The sequence below is a fragment of the Alternaria infectoria genome (assembly GCF_024043175.1).
Source record: "Alternaria infectoria strain BMP 0036 chromosome Unknown scaffold_8, whole genome shotgun sequence".
Lineage (NCBI taxonomy): Eukaryota > Fungi > Ascomycota > Dothideomycetes > Pleosporales > Pleosporaceae > Alternaria > Alternaria infectoria.
Window position 1 is genome coordinate 1,396,902 of NW_026250697.1, and position 18,896 is coordinate 1,415,797.

The 18,896-nt window shown below is 25.5% G+C and overlaps 1 protein-coding gene across 1 annotated transcript; it reads right to left on the reverse strand.

The window, feature by feature from the left end:
- Positions 1 to 45: 45 nt before the first annotated feature.
- On the reverse strand, positions 46 to 1,176 carry J4E92_005905 (uncharacterized protein; the record flags this gene model as incomplete). Its single annotated transcript, XM_051497281.1, has 1 exon — positions 46 to 1,176. One exon carries the CDS (start codon positions 1,174 to 1,176, stop codon positions 46 to 48), a length of 1,131 nt encoding a protein of 376 aa, XP_051352941.1.
- Between the last annotated feature and the right edge of the window lie 17,720 nt (positions 1,177 to 18,896).

Sequence of the window (18,896 nt, forward strand, 5' to 3'; positions counted from 1 at the left end):
CGCCCAAAGTTCACTAGGTGACGTTAAACGTGCGTCTCTAGAGCCTTAGCCCATGGAAAACCGCTTTCCTATCCCCTTCTTCTTACTAGACCCACCAAATTTCGCCCTCATAGCCACCCAACTGCCTGGCTCTTTCTTCAGACGAGTTAAAAACATTGCTACGTCAGCTTTGATGGAATTGAAGCTTTGCATCATCTCGTTCGCGCTTTTCGAAATACCATTGAGATGTGTACGAGCTCGCTCTCCAGCAAGACCATGGTCCTCGCACATCGTCCGATGCACCTGCTCGTAGACATACAAGTCCTGGCTGGCTCCTTCCATGAGCGGATCTAGCTCAAGGGGCAAACTTGAAGTGCTGGAGTGGGCTGGATCGGAAAGCGACCTGAAAAGAATTTGGTAGATGTTCAATATCCTGAATGCGCGAGAGAAGAACCGATCTAAAGGTGCTGCCTCACTAACGATGGCGTTATAGAGCGTCTCTGTTTTCTGTACCAGAGCAGCCTTATCGTTAAGGGAGGCGGAAGCAGATAAAACCTCAGACTCTAAGTCATGAATGAGCGTAGTGAACGTTTCGCTAAATTGCTCGCTTTCATTCTCGACTTCAGACGTATGAGACAGAATCTTTGCAAATTTAGCTTCGTTGGCTGCTATGATCGCTGCGTCGTGTGCGCGAAGGTTGGTGAAAGTTTCAGCTGCCCGTTCGTTCTCGGCCTGTAGTTGCACAATGGTGCACTGAAGTTGTTCTAGCTCTTTTTGCAAACGGTCAGCTCTGGCGATAATTTCATCGGAGGCAGCTTGGTCCGTGACAGCGAGAGCAAGCTCGCGCTCGTAACGTTGTGCACGCCGTTGCGAATCTTCAGCAAGCTCACGGTAGTATTCGATCTGCCGGTGCGCCTGTTGGAGATCGACTTTGAGCGCCTTGAACTCTGCTGGTTGGTCGTCAATCTCTGCTTCCTTTTCCTTGATTTTCGCTCGCAATGTATTGTTATGAGTTTGCAGGTCTTGCTCACGATCTTGAATCTCCCTAATGTACTCTCGCGCTGCTTTGAGTTCGCTCAACTCTTTGAAGTGATCGCGTAAGACGTCCGGAATGGCGTCCTCTATCTGATAGCCTTTTGTTTTGACATTGGCTACAAGATCGGACAACTGCTTCCTCATATCCCCGAGAGTAGCCATGAATGCGATGGCGATGTTGCGTTGCTTCTCGACGGTTGTTGGGATTTTAAATTAGCCCTTGGAATATACCGTCAGGAGTCTAGGAACGATATTGATTTCGAACATGGTGTTGACATGGTTTCCTGACAGCGTGCATGCTAGGTGTGCTGACGTCGATGGCTACGGTGAGACCGCATCGTGCTCCTACAATGAGATCATCTGAGCAGCCGAGAATTCGTAACCGAAAAGGGTACTCTAGGTGAGTACCGCAGGCAGGGTTGGTTAGAATATGCCTGCATATCTTGAAACTGTAATGCACAAGCGGCCGCAAGCTTTGCGCACTACGTGTATCGAGCAAGAAGGTATGACAACATCCCTCTCAACCGGACAGATAGTATATTTGGAATGAATCTAGTATGTCCACTTTCAACTCGCTGTGTTAGACGAGTGGCCGTTTCGTCGAACTTGTCGAGCTCGTTTCTACTTAGATCGCACCTTGCTTTATTAGTAGTAGAGACAAGGAGGCTATACTTTACTAGATCTTTTAGTGGGTAGGTCTGCTAGTACAATTGCCTGTTGCTGCTGCTGCTGCTGCTGCTAATAACAGGTTTAGAAGAACACCGCTAGTGTTATAGATAGGTAGATTTAATGTAAATAGTGTAATAAGTCTAATAAGCTAAACTAGAAAGAGTTAAGCTTTATATACTTAGTATATACTATACTTAGTAGTTATATAATAGCTTTCTCTCTATTAGTTAAGAAGCTAAAAGTCTATTCTTAATAAATATATTTTCTACTATTCTCTAGAGAGCCTTATCTACTATTATAGCTTAGTAAAAAATATATTCTTTAATAAAACTCTTTTCTTCTTTACGTAGATAGTAGAAATAAAAAATAAAGCTTATAAAGTAAATAGTAATAAAGGTAGAGTTACTCTATAAAGATAGATAGTAAAAAATATTATTTTATAGTTATTTCTCTACTTTATCTATAAACTTATAAGTCTAGTAATAAAAGTAGTACTATTTTAATATAGAAAAAGTACTATATTCTTACTTTAGTAAGCGTAACTAAAAAGCTTAAAAAGAGATATAATACTAAAAGTAGCTAAGAGAAAAATAAAATAATACTAGAAAACTATAGTAGAAGTAACTATTATTTATAGTAGGTAGTAATTAGAATTTATAAAGTTATAGAGATAAACTTTTATATATTAATAAAATATAGTAGACGCACTAAAGAGCTACTAAGATAAAACTATAAAGTAGAAAAAAAGTTATAAACTAAAAATATAACTTATATAAAAAACTAATAGTAATATATAGTAGAAAAAAACTTTTATAGATAGCTATATTTATTAATAGAAAGTTCTACTAGGTAGTCTAATTTATAAACTACTAAAAAGTTAGAAAAAGTATACTAGATAAGTAAACTTTCTTTAAAGTAGTTCTAGTTATACTTTAAATATTATACTAAAATAATAGTATATTTATAGTATAATTATATACCTTTTTTTAGAAAGTTATATTATTAGAAGTACTATTATCTTCTCTAGTTACTAGAGTAGAGAAGTTATTACTATTATATATAGATTCTAAAAGCGTAGAAAGTAGTATATTTATAATAGAGTCTACTTTTTTTATAAGTATATTATCTCTAGTAGAAGTAATTATAGCTATCTAAGTAAAAGTTAGAAGTACTAGAGTAAAGTTAATATTCTCTATAGTAGCTTTATTAGTAACTTTCTTTTAAGAAGCTACTACTATAGACTTTAGCGTTAGAGATATCTTAAGCTTCTTCTTTAGAAATGCGTTTTTAGTATTTTTTATTTTAGTAGTAGACTTTATCTTAGCGCTTAGCTTTACTTTAGTAGTTAACTTTACTTTAGTAGTAAGTTTCTTTAATATAAACTTAGTAGTGTTAGTATAGAAAGAAAAACGCTTAGTAGTTACTTTCTTTAACTTAGAAATAGTAGTAATATAACTATAGTAATAAGATAGATTAAAATAGCTACTATTTTCTAAGAAATTAAAAAAAGCTTACTAAAGTAGAAATAAAGTAGAGTTTATAGGCTAGATAGGCTTATAGACTAGAGAAATAAAGTTCTTATTACTCTTACTAGAGTTAAGAAAGTTAAGATTCTTCTCTTTAATAAAGCTATTATAAAGATTCTCTAACTTAGTATTATTTTTATAAGTAATACTAAAAGATTTCTATAATTAGAATTTATTCTTAGTATTATTATTAAGAGTAATAGCCTTTCTTTTATACTACTAGAATACTAGAGAAAAGCGTACTACTTATTTAGCTTCTTTCTTAGTAACTTTCTTATTATATATAGCTTTAAGTTTTAGATATTAAGCGTTAATATCTACTATAGACTAGTAGATAATACTAAAAAAATAGTTCTTAGATATCTTTTATATTCTAGTCTAGACTAAGTTATACTTTTTAAATATATTTTATTTATTACCTTATACTTTAAGAAACTTATAGCTAAGCTAAATTATTCTAAAAGTATTTATAAAGAACTTATTATTAATTTACTAGATTCTTATATTATTAAAGATATTAAAATCTATAGTAACTTTATAATTCTTAAGAACTTTAAACTTACTATTATTCTTAATCTTCTTACTAAGCTTACTATTAGAGTCTTTAACTATTTTAAACTTATACTATTATAACTAGTAACTAAAATAAAAGTTAATACTAGATAAGTTATAGTAGCAGCCTTCTATAATAATACTCTTAGTATAGTAAAATTTATAGACCTATACGTATTAAGAGTCTTTCTACTTAATACTCTTATCTAGAAAGATAGCTATTAGTAGTATTTAATAATTCTTAGAAATAAGCTTAGTAGACTTTTTCTTTAGCTTAGTTATCTTAGAGTTTTTCTTTAGGTAATAGTATAGCTTTACCTTACTCTTACTATTAATTCTAAATATATTATAAATAATTTACTATTTCTTAGAAGCTAGCTAAATATTCTCTAGATCTTTCTAGTTAAAGTAGACTAGAAAAATAATATAGATAAAGAGTTAATTAATAATCTATATATACGCCTAATTCTTATTAGTAAGCTTCTTAAAAGTAGTATCTATAAACTAGCTTAGTTAAATAACTTAGTATTCTTATATAGTAAGCTCTCTAGTTAACTACTTATTATAGATATCTTACTAGGTATTTTTAGTAATAATATAAAAAGCGTTTAAAGTAACCTCTAAATTATTATAAGTAAGCTTACTATATAAAAATAAAGTAAAGAAGTTATTAACTTTAAAAATACTATATTAAGTATTATACTAGCTAAGTTAGTTAAAAAGTATATTTATAGTAGTTAGTACTTTAGCGTTAAAACTCTAACTCTCTACTTTCTTAGAATTCTAGATAGAGACCTTAGTAGAAGTATTTTTAGTAGTAGTAGTAATATTTTATAGATACTTTTATATAGTAGTAAGGTAAAAATAAATAGCTTTATTTATATCTTATAGATATTCTTACGTATTATTATTAATAGAAAGAAGATTATAATAAAGTATTTATATAAAGAAAGTAGTAATAGTACTTATAAGCTAGTATGTCTTAATAATATTATTTATACTAAGAGTTAATATTAGTTATAACGTTAAGTAGTAGAGTATTTTATTATATCTTAGGTTCTATATATATAGACAACTATAAAGCTTAATATTAGAAGTATTAGTAACTTATAGTTTATTCTTAATACGCTTAGCTAATAGAGAAGAGTTACGCTAGGTAGACTATAATATAGTAGAGCTATAGCGCTTACTTCTTTTATAGCTTCTATTTTTCTTATACTTCTTTTTCTTAGGTTAAGGCTATAGAGTATTATCTTAACTAATATTAATAAAAGTATTAATTAAGAAGAACTCTATAGTAAAAGATAAGATAATATCTATATCTAAAGAGAGAATATTAATAGATATTAAATATAAGTTAGGCTCTCTAGTAAGAGCCTTATAGATAGATAAGAGTAATATTATATTTATACTAAAAGCTTACTTTTAAAGCGTAGAGACGCGTAATATAGTAGACTATATAAGAGCTAGAATATTAGTAGTAGAAAGTAATAAATAGGTTATAATTATTATAGACTAGCCTTAAAGTGTAGCTATAATAAGCGTTAGTAAAAATATTATATTTCTTAGAGAGAGAGCTTATAGTAAGTCTTACTTTATATACTAAGCTAAGGCTTAGATAAAGCTTAAGTCTATTATATACTCTCTATAGTACTTATAAAATTCTACGTAATTTTCTATTATAAGCTAAAAAATACCTTATATAAAACTAATACTTAAGAATAAAGCTAAGTATTCTTAACTATAATAGTAGAGGTAAGATACTACGCAACTCTTATAGCTTAAAAGTAGTAATAATAAAATATAAAAAATAGCTTTTATAATAGATTTCTTATATAAATACTCTAAGAGTAGAATAGGTATATAATAATACTACTATAGCTAGTACTAGAAAACTCTATAATTTATAGCGCGCGCGCTATAGTAGTTATATATATAGATTATAGTAGTAGAGTATATAGCTAGCGCGCCTATATTACTAAAATACTATTAGCTAAGTAGGCTTATATAGAAATCTTTCTAGGCTATATATAATAATACGCTACTATATATATATTACTATAATATATCTATATAACTTCTACTACGCTACTCTACTTATACTTTTACTACTTTAATTATACTTTATATTAGCGCTATACTATTACTATAGCGTATCTAATAGTACTTAATAGTAGCTATAGCTTAGCTTTAGGTAGGTAGCTTTTTAGGCGCTTTTTAAATAATTCTTTTAGTAACTTTATACTAGGCTATAGAGCTAATAGTAGAATTATATATAAAAGATAAGCTATTAATAGATTTAAAGTAGATAGTAATAGTAATAAGAAAAATTTTATTTTAGTAGAAATAGACTTTAATATACTATATCTCTTTTATATTAAGTTTACTAAGAATTATAAAACTATTTAGCGCTATCTATATAGTAGAGATAAGTTTTAGGTCTAGAAGTTTACTATTATAGTACTACTAATATACTATTTAGAGATTACTTATTAAATCTACTTACGTAAGAAGCTACACTATAAGCGTATTAATAACTTTTTTACTACTAATAAAAAGCTTTAAGTTCTTCTTTATTACTAGTTTAAACTAGTGTATTATAGTGTTAATAATAATAACTCTTATATTATAATAGCTAGTATAATTAGCGCTAGCGTAGAGCTAAGAAAAGGCTAGAGAGCTATCTTTATATCTATCTTTAACTACTTAGCTAGAGTATTCTTTAAGCTTCTTAAGATAGTTTAGGCCTAAAGTTTTATTATAACTTTAGTACCTTTTTGCGCTACTAAGCGTTATAATAACTAGAGTAGTAGTAGTATAAAAGTCTAGCTAGCTCTATTAATATCTTCTTATAGTTATAGTAGTAATACTATAGCTTTAGTTAATACTATTATACGTAATATAAGTAAAATAATAGCGTAAATATTAGTAGTTTAGTAGACCTAGAGTAATACTATTACTAATCTCTCTAATATTATAGTAAGTGCTATTATAGTAAACTTCTAGCTTTACTTACTAACTTAAACTTTACTAAACTACTAGTACTACTAGCTAGTAGTATCTTCTTAAGGCTTTCTCTTTATCTTTATTAAAGTTCTATAGTTATTACTATTTATATTTACTATACTACTACTTCTACTTACGTACTTTACTATACTATAACTATTTCTAAAACTACTATATAGATAGTAGCTTTAGTTTATACTATAGCTTACACTAAAGTTACTATAAACGTTACTATAGCTATTTTAGTTCTTTTATACGCTACTTCTATAATAGTATATATAGTAGCTATTATAGTTACTCTAGATCTAGGTTTTATTTACTATTTTCTTTAGAGAGGCGCTACTAACGTAACTAGCTAGACCTATTATAGTAGTATTAGAAAACTTAGTTAGAGCTAGATTCTTAGTAGATAGAGCTATAAGGTTCTTACTTATAGAATATAGCGTAATCTTAGATTATAACTCTAGAATTTAGTCTAGTACTATTTTATTCTTATACTAGTTTCTAGTGTAAACCTTAGTTTACTTTTTTATTCTTTATTATAAATAAAGTCTAGCGCTTTTATAGTACTAGTAATAAAGAAAGTTTTTCTCTTTAAACTTATATTACGCTATTATAATATTATATACTTTTATACTTTACTTTAAACTATACTAGTACTACTATATCTAGAAAATTCTTTAGAGAATGCTATAATAGATTAGTATAGCTAATCTATTTTACTAGTACTTAATATTTACTATAACTCTATATACTTTTAGCTTATAAAATTTTCTTTACTCTAAATTTCTATAGCGCTAGATTAGTTTCTTTTAATTCTAAAGTAGGCTCTAGCTAGAAATTAGCCTATACTTAGCTAAAGAGTAGGTTTTTAGTAGTCTTTTCTACTAAATCTATATAGATAGTTTTATAAAGATTACTAAAAAGGTCTAATATAACTATAAGTAGTGTAGATATAGTAACTACTATATACCTAACTTATAGCTAGTTAAGTTTACTACTTAGTTTATTAGTCTTAATATTATATATTAAAAACTAAACTTTATTACTAGATTAGAAATATTTTATAGAATATTAGCTATAATTAGTTACTTTCTACTAGCGCTACTACTAAAACGTAATAGCTATCTACGCTAACTTAGCTTTACTATATAGATATTCTAGAAACTTTATAGCTAAGCTACTTAGAAAAGTATCTACTTTACTAAGAATTAGTATCTTCTATAATAGATTTACTATATAGCTATTTAGAAGTAGGTTTAGGCTTATACTTATAACTAAGAAGTTTTTATTATTTAGTGCTAATTAATATATAGAAAGATAAGTAGACTAGTTAGTCTACTTAAAGTTTACTATTATATAAAGTACTATCTAAACTTTTTAGTTTACGCGCTCTATTCTACTATTAGTCTAGAGGTAATACGTAGTAGATAGAAGCTAGTTAATATCTATAAGCTAGTAGAAGATCTTCTAAAAGCTATCTAACTAGTTAGAACTCTAGTCTATAATAATAGTAGTTAAAAAACTATAAAAACGCTACTAGATATTATAAAAAACGTGCGCGTAATACTTTATAGCTATTAATATTATAGCTTCTAACTATATATACTTTAATAGTTAGTTTATTATTACTAATAAGTACTATAGTAAGTTAAAAGACTTCTAAAAAAGCTTAGTTATAAAATTTATAGAAATTTACATCTAATATTATATAGTAACTAGTATTAGCTATAGAAAATCTTAATATTTCTTTCTTAAGACGTATACGCTATAGTAGTAGTAGTTATAGATATATTACGCTATATTAGCTAATATACTATTCTAATAATAGTTATAGCGTAGTAGCTAGAATATAGTATTCTTTCTAAAGTGTTTTACTAAACTCTTTTTATATATATACTAGATAACTATAGTAGTTAAGAGCTTCTATAATAGTAGCTATATAATACTATACTAGAGAAGTACGCTATATATACTTACTATATAGTTACTAATCTACTAGTTAGTATACGTCTTAGTAAAGAACTTTTAGAATCTATTTAGTGTAGCCTATAGTCTAAGTACGTAACTATAGTTTTATGTAATAGTCTTATTCTATAACTATTATATATACGTATCTATAAAGAGAAGATACTCTTTAGACTAATATATATTACTAGTATATTCTAATAATATAAGTACTATAATATTAATAAAGTATATAACTACTATCTTATTAGAGCTCTTTTAGAGCTAATTCTATAGATATTAGCTTAGCGCGTTAGACTACGCGTAGAAGTGCTTAGGCCTAAACTTAAGGCTATAGTAGAACTAAGATAGTAACTCTATTTATCTACTTTAGTACTTACTAAGTTTACGTAAGTCTATAAAGTACTCTAAGTTCTTATAGTTTATAAATACTATAAATAGATAAAAAATACTTTATAGCTTACTACTTTAGGTCTTTAGATACTATACTACTATAAGAAGCTTCTTATTATAAATAGTATAGTTCTACTACTTTACTATTAAAGTAGTAGAGTAGTACGCTATAGAGTAAAGAACGCTATTAATATACTATAATAAGTATCTACTAAGAGCTACTTCTAAGTAGTTATATTTAACTATAGTATTCTAGAATAAGTTCTACTAGACTAATATTAGCTCTATAATAAAGTATACCTTAAAGCGCTTAAACGCTTTATACTTAGTAAAACTCTACTTAAATAGAATATTTTAACTAGTAAGATAATATAAAGATACTACTATCTTAGAGAATTTCTTTATAAAGTTCTAGTAAAAGTTTATAAACTTTAGAAAACTCTAAACACCTATTATAGTACGTAGAAGCTTCTAATTCTAGACTACTTTTAGTTTATTAGAGTCTAAATAAATTATCTTTTCTACCTAAACTATATAGCTAAGATAGCGTACCTTCTTTATTATAAATACGCTTTTTTCTAAGTTTAAATTTAGACTAGTAGCTTAAAGTAGTAAAAGCACTTAGTGTATTTTTACTATATAATTAGTATATAATCTACTTATAAATATTAGTATGTTATCTAAATATACTATTAAGTATTACTTTAGAGTTTTAGAGAGCGTACTATTAATATATTATTAAAAAGTAGTAAAAGCGCTAGTTAGTTTAAATAAATAGATAAGCTACTTAAAGAGACTAAAATAGGTATAGAACACTATTAGGTACTTATTCTCTTTAGCTATATAAAGCTTATAGAATGTAGCTTATATATTAACTTTTATAAACTACTATACTTATAATATTATATATAGAGTTTTCTTAATTAGTAGAAGTAAGTAGTAGTTAGACTAAGTAATCTTATTTAATAAGTAGTAATCTATGTAGAAGCACTATCTACCTAACGCCTTCTTAACTAAAAGTATAAGTATACCTATAGTAGAGAAGCTAGTATAGATCTAGCTCTTATCTATAAGCTTTATAAGCTACTACTATAGCTCTAATAGTTAATTACGTAATATAAAGTAAAGAAAGCTCTAAAAGAGCGTAGGTAAGCTTTTATTAGACTATCTAGCTAACTTAATATAATAGTTTATAGTACCTCTATAAGAGAGTAACTCTAAGACTTTAGATTTATTAAAAAAGTTCTAAAAGTCTACTAGTACGCTAGAGAGCTCTATTATAATAGGCTTTTTAAATAGTATAAAGGTAAGTATAATAGAGCGTAGTATATTAATAGTAAGAGTAAGTTTATAAAAGTTTATTATCTATAATACTTATACTATATTTTTATTATTCTTTATATTTTATATAAATGTAAATACTATAGATACTACTATAGACCTAAGCTCTAGAAGAAATAAGTATATAGTAGTTTTCTTTATAATTATATCTTCTACTACTTTAATATAAAGTTTACTCTAGAGTATATTAAGAATAATACCTTTATAGCGTATTTATAGTTTCTCTAAAATAATATTATAGATAAGTTCTAGAATAATATAGGCTACTAGCTATAATATCTAACTATTTAGATTATACGTTATAGCTATAAGTCTAGAAATATTAGTTTTTTTTAAAAACTCTATAGCCTAGTAAAGAGTCTAAAAAGAAATTATAATATAATTAGTCTATAGCTATAAAGCTACTATCTTACTAATAGCGCTATAGTACTTATACTCTAAGTCTACTAGAGCCTATACTACTTTAACGCTATCTAGTAGTAGTAAAATAAAAAATAAGCTCTTATTTATAGACTACTAAATCTTATAGATATTATTAGTAAGAAGGTTATTTATAAACTCTTTTACTAAGTTAGCGCTTACTTACTTTTAGTCTAGACTTAGACTAGAGGCTACTAGTTTTCTAAAATACTATATCTCTTTTCTATTATAGTATATTTAATCTCTACTACTTATAGTATAGTTACGTTAGTATAGCTTTAGTAAAGATACCTCTACTTACTATAGTAAGTATAGGCCTCTAAAGCGCGCCTAGCGTTAAAAATATTCTAAAGAATCTAGTTAGCGTAGATACTATTTACGCTATACTCTATAGAAGTACTAGAAGTTTTTATAGTATTTATATTTACTATCTAGATATTACTATTATAGTTATAAGCTAAAGACGCTAAGAGCGTAAAGTTATAATATAAACTTTCTATCTTAGTAGTCTTAATATTTACTATAATAGCTTTATACTTTTAGATAGCGCTATTAAAATTTAAATACTAAATATCTTAGTTAAGAGTAACTATTTATATACGCTTATTAAGCGCCTAGCGTAGTTTAATAAGCTTTTAGTTACTACTCTAGCTAAGCCTACCTATTTATATAAGAAGCTAGCTAAAGTAAATAAAAAAGTTAGTAAAGCTCTACTTTTTATCTTATTATAAGTAATCTAACTATATTTAGGCGTGCTCTTAGAAGTGCTAGTTACTATAATAGAACTTAAGATACTCTAAAAAAGTAGTAAAGTTCTAATAGTTTTATTTACTAAGCTTATAAAATAGAGTAACTTTATACTATACTATAATTAAGAAAAACTACTAAATATAAATAAACTAAGCCTTTACGTCTTTAATAAACTTCTAGTTTATATCTAATTTATATTTTATTATAATATACTATAAATAAAAGTATATTTTATTACTAGTAAATAGCTTTTCTAGAAGTAAAGCCTTATAGTAGAAAGTAAAGGCTACTATAGTAGTAGAAGAACTTAGAAGTAGTAGCACTATAGCTACTAAGAAGAATAGCGTAGATACTAATAAGAATATAGTTATAGTAATAGATAGTAATATTATAGAGCTAGGCGTAAAGCGTATTAAAGTAATAAAGTTATATAGTTTCTTATTCTAAAAGCGTAATATTACTATTATAATATAGTTCTAGGCTTATACTTTATAGATAGCTACTATTTACTTAGAGAGCTAATAGAGTAATATAAGAAGAGAGACTTCTAGAGACTTTTAGGTATTTTATATACTAGATTTTACTATTATAATACTTAGGTATAGCGTATAAAAAGAAGAAATATAAATATTATAAACTAGCCTTAAAGTGTAGCTATAATAAGTATTAGTAAAGATATTATATTTCTTAAAGAAAGAGCTTATAGTAAGCCTTACTCTATATACTAAGCTAAGACTTAGATAAAGCCTAAGCCTATTATAATAATAATAGAAGTATAGTATAGAAAGAATAAAGATTATAAGTATAAGGTTTACTTTATATATAGAGGTGTAGTAGTAAGTATTAAGATATATAGATAAGAGAGCTAGCTACTCTCTTACCTATTAGGTAAATAAGATATTAAAAACTATATATAGTAATATAGTTTATAATAAATATTTAATAGTAGTAAGGTATTTTAGTAGTAAAGTACTATAGTAAGATATATTTCTAAAAAGCTTATTATAGAAAGTACTAGATATAGTTTACTAAGTTTAAGTTATAGAGTATAATATTTATAGAAATATATAGAGTTTAATAAATCTAGTAAGTAATATAATAGTAAAACACTATTACTATTAAACCTATAAAGAAAATAAAATATAAGTAAGCCTAAGTTATATAATCTAGTAGTCTAGAGATATACTAAAAAGAAAAGTTAGAAATACTAAAATAAAAGCCTAAAAACACTAAATTAAAAATTACTAAAAGAAAAAGAAACTATTAAAAGTAGTAATAAGTAGTAATAATATAATAGTACTAATATTACAAAATAATATTTAAGAACTAGTATTTTTACTAAGAGTAAGCTCTTAGTCTATAGTAATACGTAACTAGCTAGAGAACTACTAGATTCTTAGTCTAAAGAGCCTTATTACTAGTATTAAAGCTATAGACGTTCTAATACACTTTACTAAGCTTAGAAAGCTAAGTTAGAGTCTTACTAACTACTATAGAGTTCTAATTACTAAAGTTATAGAAAGTATTAATACTATATTAGTTAAGCCTATTATAGAAGTAAGAGTTCTTTTAGTAATATAGAGAAGATAGCGTATATATAGAAACGCTAACTTTATTATTATTCTAAAGTAAAGCTATAGATAGCTATAGTAGGTAAGCTTCTATATTAAGCTATAGAAGTAAAGCTTTTATAGCTAGTTAAGAAAGCTCTAGTATAGTAGCTATATCTAGTAGCGCTATTATAGCTTTTTAGTTTTACGCTATTTATTTAAACTTTTACTTTTAGTATTATTATAACTTATACTAGTCTTAGTTAGTAAGTAGATATTATATATTAAAATTACTTTATATCTTATAGGTAGTTCTAAGTTATAATAAGATAAGCTACTAATTATAAGCTACGCCTCTATTTATCTATTTAATAAAATACTCTAGCCTACTAGTTATAGTGTTTACTTAATACTTTAGAATATATTTAATTAGCTTAAGCTCTCTCTTACTAGGTTTATTAGTAATAGTAAAAGATAGCGCTAGAAATAGATAATAGAAAGAGTCTTTATTAGTAGTGTAGTAGAGTTCTAACTATAAGGTATTTATAATATTATAAATATAGAATCTAGATAGTTACTTAATATAATAGGTATTATAGCTAATCTTTTTAAAAACTCTAAGTAGACTATAATATTAGAAGCTAATCTTTTATAGAAGATTCTTCTTTAACTTATAATATTTTATAAGAAAAAAAGTAATATAATTACTAGACTAGAGATTAAGTAGTTAGTAGTAAGTATTATAGTATACTTTCTAGGTAACTCTTATAAACGCAAGAGCCTCTTCTACTTCTTTCTAGTAATATAGTTAAAGACTTTAGTAATTCTTTTTTAAAAGTGTACGTTACGCGTAAATAAGATTAAAACTATAATAGAGATTAAAACCTATAATATACTTATAAAGTATATATTCTAAAGAAGTATTTCTACTTATATTTAAAGAGAACTATAAGTATAGAAGTACTTTAGTCTAGTTCTTATCTTAGTTTATAGTAATAAAAAAATGTAAGGTAATTTCTACTATCTAGTTAGTACGCTCTAACTAACTATTAGCTTAGAGATACTAGGTAGATATAGTCTAAAATCTTATACCTATTATAAGATATTAGTAGCTAAATATTTCTTAGATAAAGATAGGTACGTAGTTACTAATAATAATACACTAGTTACTCTAATTATAGAAGTAGTTAGTCTTTATTAAGGTAATAGACTATTATTTACTAGACTAATAATCTTTACTAGGTACTATAATTACTATCTTTAAGACCTAATATATCTCTATAAGTATTATATTAAAGCTATTCTCTATTTTTAGTAGATATATAATAATATTAATATAGATAACCTTAAATAGCTAGACTAATTAATTAATAGGTTCTAGAAACTTATAGCTCTTATACTACTAGATTTAATTAACTTTATATTAGAGGTAGTACTTAAAGTATATCTTAAGGTACTTTATAAGCTTCTAAATAAAAAATAAAACTTTAATATAGTTATAAGTCTAGTTTAGCTCTTAGTAGTAAAAGCTATTATAAGTCTAGTAGAAAATATTATATATAAGAGCCTTTAGTATATAAAGCTACTTAGCGCTATCTTATTAATTCTAGTAATAGATAAGATTATTCTTAAGAAGAAAATAAAGCCTACGTATAAGTTACTTAGAGTTATTCTTATTAGGTTACTTACTAGAGATAACTATAAGTACTTATTACTATAGTATATTATTCTTATATACCTACTTAAGCTAAACCTTAAAGTTATTATCTATATCTATAATAAGAGCGTAGAAAACGTACGTAACGTTATTTAGAATATTTATATCTAGATTAGACTCTAGTACTAAGGTAGGCTAGAGCCTTAAAAGAGCGTTAGAAATAAGATATAGCTTTCTAGGTCTATAGTAAATATCTAGATTAAACTACTATAAATAAATAGAAGCTTTAGCTAATCTTAGATTAAGACTTTCTAAAAACTCTATTATAGTAAGATAATATTAGTAGATAATAGTAGTTACTATAGCATAATTTATAAAAATAAAGATCTTTAGAGTAGCTTTAACTATATACTAGAGTTTCTTAATTATTTAATATAGACTTACTATCTTAAGCTTAGTTAGAAAATAGTATCTCTTTATAGCTAATAAATACTTTAATAAGAAAGTAAAAGATTTAATAAAGTACTTCTTAAAGTTAATAGATCTTTTTAGCTAGGTAGTAGATAAAGAACTATTATTATTATATCTAGTAGAGATATTAGAATTAACTATCTTTAGCTTAGAGTCTTCTACTATATAGTAGACTATAGCTACTATACTATATTATTTAGATAAGTTAATATCTATATAAAGAGGCTAAGCGTAATTCTAGTATAATAGGTAAATAGTACTATTCTATAATAACTAAACGTTATTAAAAGCTTTATAAATAGAGCTATCTACTAGAATTATTACTTTAGTTATTATAGCTATCTATACTCTACTCTTTACTTTAGATATAAAGTATAAAAGCTTTATCTTAAGTATTATAAAAAGCTCTAAGATCTACGCTAAGTATAGAGTTTACTTATTAAGAAAGTTAATAGCCTTATAATATATCTTTATATTCTTAGTATACTAGAGAAACTATATTCTCTAAAGCGCTTAGATTTGCTTATTAGTAGATATAACGCTAAAAGTGTTAATATAGTAATTTAGTAGCTTTATAGTTAGGTAGCTTATAAATACCTTACTAAGAGCTAGAGAAATATCTATATTATAAATCTAGTAAAAGAATTACTTAAAGTAAATTACGTAATTCTTAAGTATTTTAGAGAAGATAATAAAGTTATTAATATAGGCTTTTACAAATACTACTATATTATATAAAAAGAGATTACTATAGTATTAAATATAGAAGACTAAGTTTTTAAAACCTATTATATATATATTTAAAATCTTAGCGCCTTAGTGCGTATTAATAGTAAATATATAGTAGTTCTTAGATTATATAGTAAATTAGTAAAAATAAGATAACTTATTAACTACTATAATATAGTTTACTCTTTATAGTCTAGTAAGAATATCTACTTAGATTATAAGAGAGTAAGTATTATAAATTACCTAGTAATTAATCTTACGTATATTAAGTATAGACTAACCTTTCTACTTAATATTAGTAGTAATACTATTAGCTTTATTAGTATATACTTTCTTCTAGACTATAAACACTAGAATAGAAAAAGATACTAGTAGATAAGCTAACTCTATTTTTTAGTTATAGATAAGCTTATTAAATACTTTATTAATAACTTTCTAGTTTTAAGAACTACTATTATATATCTTTAAAAAAACTTTAATACTCTACTAACTTTTATAAAGCTTAATTAGTATAGTGTACTCTAGTAGAATATTAGTAATAGATTCTTAGTCTATCTAGATATAGAGGTATTATATAACTACTTAGCTAAGAAGTTTCTTAGTTACTAAAGTTCTATATATAGTAACGCTAAGTGCTATCTTAGACTTAGTAGAAAGAAAGTTTTATAAATCTAGTAAGACTATAAGTGCGTAATTACTAGAGTTAATAGAGTAAATAGTGTTAGCGTATAGCAGCGTAGCGTAACTAATAGAAGCTTAGCGTTAGAGATATACTAGCTTATTTATATTATTCTATAAAATAATATTAAAAGAGCTACTCTTTATTAGTATACTATAGGCGTAGAAATTCTAACTTATAGTATTAAGAGACTTAAAAAAATAGTTATATAAGTCTAAGAGTAGATATAAAGTAAGCGTCTAAATCTTAATTATAGAGTAGAGTAGAATTATAACTATATTAGTAATAGTAACCTTTTACTTTTTCTAAGTATTACTATCTTTAGCTTTAATAATTAATCTAGTAATAACTTTTTTATATAAAGGCTATATTATTATATACTTCTTAATATTAAAAGTAATATTCTATAGAACTAATATATCTATTTCTAAGAAAAGGTTAGAGCTAAAGTATTCTATAATAAATACTTAGATCTACTATAGCGCAAAGATCTATTTACTAGACTTAGTTCTAGAGAGTATATAGAGTATTAGGTAGATAACCTAAAAGACTTATATCTTTTCTAGTTCTATATCTACATATTAGATAGGCTCTTATAGATTCTTTTATATAGTAGTCTTAAAATATTTATTTAAGAAGGCTTTATTTATAAGGCTAATAGTAGCACTTATATTAGATATAATAGTAAGGTTAGATTTATTCTTACTAGCGCGCACTATAAGCTTTATCTTATACTAATTATAAACTATAGTTACTCTATTAACTAGTAGTAGAGCTATAGACTTTATAATCTAAGAGCGTAGTGCTAGAAGCTTATTTAGCTTTACTAGAGTAACTTTAAACTACTAAAAAAGCTATACACTTTCTATAGAAACTAAGATATTAGTAAATATATTACTTAGTTAGTACTCTAAGGCGTAGAAGCTATAATTATAGTAAATATACTTATAAAGTTTGTTATTTAAAGTAAATAATAAGTAGCACTAGGTATAAATAAAAGGCTAGTTATAAACTTACTTATTTACTTAGAGATCTTATAGAATATAACTAATAAAGTAGATATAGCTACTATTATCTTTATTATTAGAGTAGATCTAAGGCTTATAAAAGGCCTAGAATATAGAATTATAATTATTAGAATTATCTAAGAAGTAATTCTAGTTACTTACTAGTTAGCTAGAAGTAATAGAGGTGTTAGCTTATTCTATAAGATTATAGAATAAGATGCCTTTATAATATAGTAGTAAAGTAGTGTTTTATAATATTATACTTAAATCTATAGTAGTATTTATATCTAAGAGTATAAGATAGAAGTCTCTACTAGCTTTAATATATCTAAGATTCTAGTTATAGTACGCGCTTTATAGTTAAAGGTATATTTATAACTTTATACTAGGTTAGCTATTACCTTATTAATATATATTACTCTATAGATTACTATTACTATAAGTTCTACTACTCTAGTTTTATTAGAGCTATAATCTATACCTATTTAAGTAGCCTATATTCTATAGATAGAACTACTATTATATTTTATTTCTACTTTACTATATATACGTATTAGAGAGTCTACTATAGACGCACTAGAAGTTATTATTATAAAAACTATTACTTAGAAAAGTAGAACTATAAGGCTACTAATAGTTAGAACTACTAGCGTTACTCTAAGCTAGGTTACTTACTCTACTAAAACTATAATTATTATTTTAATAAAAATTATTCTACTTACTTATAGTGTTATTTACGTAGAAAACTACTTTTAAAATATACTTATACTTCTTAAGTATAAAGAGAAAAGTGTTAGATATTATATAAGTAATATTATTATATAGATAAACTTAAATATATATATTAAGAAGATTCTACGCTTATATAATATAGTAGTTATTATTATTATATTTATAGCTAGTGTTCTAGTAAAGGTACTTAATCTTAAGATACTACTTAGCTAGTAAGTAACTATTAAGAAAGTTCTTAGGTATAAAACGCTTTTTCTAGAGTTTCTTTATTACTAGAGTAGGTTAAATATAAAATAGCTTAAGAACCTACTTTTAGCGCTTAAAACTCTTACTACTAATAATATCTAAGCGCTAATTAACTTTAAAATTTAACTAGTACTATAAAAGCGTAGTGCTCTTAAAGTATTAGTATAGATAGTAGCGTATAGTATA